Genomic DNA, 4,515 nt, shown 5'->3' with positions numbered 1-4,515 from the left:
TGGGAGCAACAGGCGCTTTGGCCATATTACGCTGAATTCCTGGTACGCGCGAATGTGAGTGCATTACCGGCGGGATAAAAGGTGTGGTAAGGCCATATAAGGGCGACGGCAACATAAGTAAAATAAACAGTAAAGAGGGGGGAAAACAAGTCCTCCGGAAGAAGAGAAACGCGCGGCACCCGCCACCGACGCACTGACCTCACACACCGTCATGGATGCTTGCAGCGCACCGTCGCCTCTCAATCTTCCCGGTAATGCGGTGGGTCGCCCCAGTTTGTGGTGCCAGGGTCAATTGTCCCGGTATTGCTGGGGGGAAGCCGATAGCCAGCAATGTTTTTCCTCACGGGATTCTTGTTGTTGTTGGCACAAGGCTAAGGGGATCGACCAGCGGCGTATTGCAAGGGCACGTGCTACTCTACCAAGTGTGTGGGCCATTGAATCTATTTTTTTTTTTTAAACAAAAACAAAAATGCAAAACAAACAAACGCTGTTTCTCCCCAAATCCGGGGGATCGGTCTTGTGGTGGACACACACGCGTCACATGTGTCCACGACCTTCCGCACATGACGGGGTGGAATTGCACAAAACAAAAACAAACAAAAGAAAAACAGGCCTCTCCCTCTCCCTTTCACTCCCCAAATTGCACGCACTGTAGGATGCGGACCAAATGAGGCCCAGCAAAAGAACAAACAATCAAACAAAAATAATTACAAAATTCAACCCAAAATTCAATTTCTGTTAGGACTCACACATTAAAAGAAGTGACCACCACACACACACAAAAAAAAAGAAAAAACAAACTTACAAAACCCCAAAAGAAGTTTCATGGCGCAGGTGTTGTCCGTGAAGGAAAAGTGCACTCAACAATCCTCACAGAAGTCTTAAAACAAAATCACTCACACAAACCATCAGAAACCAACGCACACAAACGCGTACAAAAAGACAAAATGCCCACTTATTTGTCAACACCGATGTGCATGCATGTGCGTGGCGGCTAATTAATTCAAAAGGCGGCGTTTCCCGTAAGGTCCATAACCCCCCCACCCACCCTTTTTTTTTCTTTTTCTTTTCTCGCCGGTCTGTGCAGGCGTCCGTGTCAAAAGGCACAGTGCTTGCGCCTGTTCCACAACGCGTGCCGGATGACAACATGGGCGTCTCTATTTGACTCTCCGTTACCCCTCCTTTCACCACCCCGCCAACAACAACAAAATGGGACGCATATGCGCGCCTTTTTTTTTTCTCTTTTTCTTTATTTTCACATTTATTTGTTCGCCCGCTTTCTTTTTTTCTTTTTTTGTCGAGGCCGCTCGTCATAATCAAAGAAAGGTAAATAGATTTTTTCTTTTTTTTTCTTTTTTCCATTTTTGTTTCCCTCCGCTCTCCCCACTCCTTATTCTTACAAACAGACACATGTACACACAAACAAACAAAAACATAAGGCAGGTGTATTTTACACCAGCCAGAGAAAAATAAAAACAGATAACACGGTCTGTTATTCCTCTCGCATGACGATATTTGCATATGCGTTTATTTGCAAAGACCGGAGTTCCAAATATTCCTTCTGTCGCATCCACAGAGACGTCCTTCCCCTTTTTTTCCTGTTTCTTCCTCGCTCTCTTTGGGGAACTCATTTCCTTTTCTCTTGCGCGTATCATTTTTTATTCCATTCATTCCCTTTGTCCCATTCCAGCCAACGAAATATTGCTGCATGTCTGCAACACGGGCAGTTGCCACCGTATGACACAAAGGCAAGGGGAAAACAAACAAAAAAAAGGGCCATAAGGCAACATCATCATAAACTTGCAACGCATTGCAACGGACAACTCTCACACGGAGAATAAAAAATCGGTAACGGAGTGGCAAGAGTGAAGCTGGCGCCAATAGAGTCACTTGAGACGGAAACAGCTGTGGTGACAACCCGAGCAAAAACACAGCCATCTTGCTTGCCGCCGTTTTTTTCGTTGTTTTTACCATTTCCAGGCGTTTTCACTTTACCCAAAACAGCGGGGGTTGCTGGTGTTTGACATTTACTCCTTGGTTCTGTACACTCTTTGATTTTATTCTCCATTTGGGCTTGCGTCTTAGGTCGTGCATCTTTGTCTTTCCCCGAGGGCGGTAGTTGGATTGGGTCGCTGTGTTTCACAACGGCTGTTCTTGCAAACAAATTACCGCGGCACTTGCTGCGGTTTTGCGACAAAAGACTTTCCAACTTTATGGCAAGCGGCTCGGAATTCGATCCGGTATGCCGCACATGACAGATAACATGGTTTCCACTGCGCTCCACGCAGGCACACAACTCCTCCACATCACTGTTGAATATGTCAATGCCCAACACAATCAACTCCCGCAACGTTCTGTTACGGTGCAACGCCTCAAAAACAGGCAGAAGTGGATGGCGCGAGAGGAGGCCAATTGAGCTCGTACGGCCGGTGGACAGCCGACTCCTCCAGTGACTACCACACAGTGGATGCGCCACCTCGTGACTTTGGTGCGATAAGTCTAAAGACAGGAGTGTGTTGTTATCGGCAAGGGCGTTGCCAATAATACGGAGGCTCTCCGCACTCATACTACACCCACGTAGGCTCAGCTTAGACAAAAAAGTCGCACCAGAAATGCCAGCCGCCAAGGCGGTTACCGCCTCTTCGCTTAGAGGGATTTGCAGCTCAAGACTTTTTAACTGCGTTTTTGATGAACACAAGCCCGCTGAGGCTAAACAAAGTGGTTCAGCCAAAGACTGCGACAAATCCCCTTTTTTATGGTCACAATGAAAGGATGTGTAACAGTCACTGAGCGCAAGGTGCTGCAGTTTGGATTGGCACAAAGCCGTTTCAAGAATCGACCCAAAGGCGGCTGCATCAAAATCTTTTCCCCTGAAGCCACTGTAATGAAAAGATACCAACGTGTTCCCTTGACTCGAGTGAAGAAGCTTTATGAATTCATCCTTCATTTTCTGCGTCAACTGTTCATGAACAAGCGCGTGTCGTGTTCCTTCGGCTCCCACGCCGCGGCTAAGCGACAGTTCCGTCAGGGTCAATGAGCGGGTGGCACAGAAGTTGATAACGCGCAGCACACCATCAGCCGAGAGAGGGTTGTCAATAAGCGACAGCCGCCGCACACACGAAGGACTCGCCTGAAGAGCTTTCAGCAATATGTTGACACCCTTGTCCGTGATGTCATTGCCGGACAGCGTAAAAGTCACCAGCCCATCATCACAAGTAATGAACGGGACGAGCGCTTGCACGCCGTCATCCCCAATTCGCAGTCCATGCAGATCTAATGTCAACATCCGTCGGCCGCCATCAACCGCTCCCCTTTCATTCCGTTGGTTCAGAAGGAGTTCACAAAGGACCTCCGCTCCTTCTGATCCAATCGGCGCCCATTTGCCGTAAAGCCTGCGCCACTCCGCCGGGGGAATCACAGTTTCCTGCGGCGTGCAGCACTTCAGAAGGAAGGCAAGGCATTTGGCTTGAAGCCTTTTTTTCAGGAAAGCCGCTTTATCTTCAGCACCACTCGCAGACCGCGCAAAGTCACAGCAGCAAAAAACTTTTCGCAGCTTTTCTTTCATTCAGAGAAATACAACTCACCCTTCCCTCCCCAAACGCACACACACACACACACTACTCCTCGCCGCCCACCCTAACCCTCTCCCCTATCCGCACGCAACACTATTCTGTATTCATCATAGGCGTTCCGTTGCAGACAGCATCATCGTGGACAAGAGGCAACAAAATATAATGAAAAAAAAAAAGAAAAATATATTCAAGGAGGGAAAAAAAAGCAACAGCAAAAGAGAAGCACACGTGCTCATCAGTCTGCCAACCAGGCAAAACAGACGCTCCACACCAATTCTTGTTTATTTTTTGATGCTTAATTTTATCCGCTTTATTTTTTTTTCTTCAACATCTCCATTCACAACCTGTACCCTGACCCAGATGCGCATGCGTGCGTCTGTGTGGGGCTACGGCGTATCAAAACAGCCACACACACACACACGCCCCTTCAGCCGGATGTAACCAGGACGCACACAGCCCACTCAGATGTGCGAGGCATTATCGAGGAGTGAAACAATACAGTTGCGTCTCCTTTTTTTTGTGTGGTTACTTCTCTCTTTCCTCTTCTTTGTGGGGCTTGCTTCGAGGAAGATGCAGGTCATCAGGATCCTGCAGACCCCCGCCAGATCCTTTGGCAGTCGGTGAGTTGTAGCGACTAAACCCTGGGGTTCCCTTTGGAATGTTATCGGCGCTGTCGTTTTTATCATCATTGTTACTGTCGTGTTTCAACGTGGTGGAAGAAACGCTACGCCATTCTATTCTTTCCCGCATCGAATTGGCTACCGGACATCGCATTTGCAGCTTCTCAGCAAACGCCATCACATCCTCTTCAGACGCATTCGGGGCGTCGATATAACCCACTACCACAGTCTCGTGCCCAACCTGTGTGCCGGTCTTATTCTTCTCCAGCCGCATGGTTACATTTTTCACATCGATGCCTTGTTTCACCGCAACCTCCGCCGCA

General features: G+C 48.2%; 2 protein-coding genes across 2 annotated transcripts, besides 3 other annotated features; both read right to left on the bottom strand.

The window, feature by feature from the left end:
• Positions 1-4,515: a sequence feature (heterozygous, non-Esmeraldo-like haplotype).
• Positions 1,230-1,296: a sequence feature (A-rich).
• Positions 1,336-1,370: a sequence feature (A-rich).
• Tc00.1047053509933.20 (hypothetical protein, conserved) lies at positions 1,793-3,565 on the bottom strand (the record flags this gene model as incomplete). The annotated part of the gene is made up of 1 exon (XM_798312.1): positions 1,793-3,565. The coding sequence occupies one exon, from the start codon at positions 3,563-3,565 to the stop codon at positions 1,793-1,795; it is 1,773 nt and encodes a 590-aa protein (XP_803405.1).
• Positions 4,098-4,515, bottom strand: Tc00.1047053509933.10 (hypothetical protein, conserved; the record flags this gene model as incomplete). Its single annotated transcript, XM_798311.1, has 1 exon — positions 4,098-4,515. A coding segment is annotated over one exon (418 nt), but the record flags the coding sequence as incomplete, so codon positions are not given.

This window comes from Trypanosoma cruzi, genomic scaffold, assembly GCF_000209065.1.
Source record: "Trypanosoma cruzi strain CL Brener 1047053516535 genomic scaffold, whole genome shotgun sequence".
NCBI lineage: Eukaryota > Euglenozoa > Kinetoplastea > Trypanosomatida > Trypanosomatidae > Trypanosoma > Trypanosoma cruzi.
This window is presented reverse-complemented; position numbering and strand designations above follow the sequence as displayed.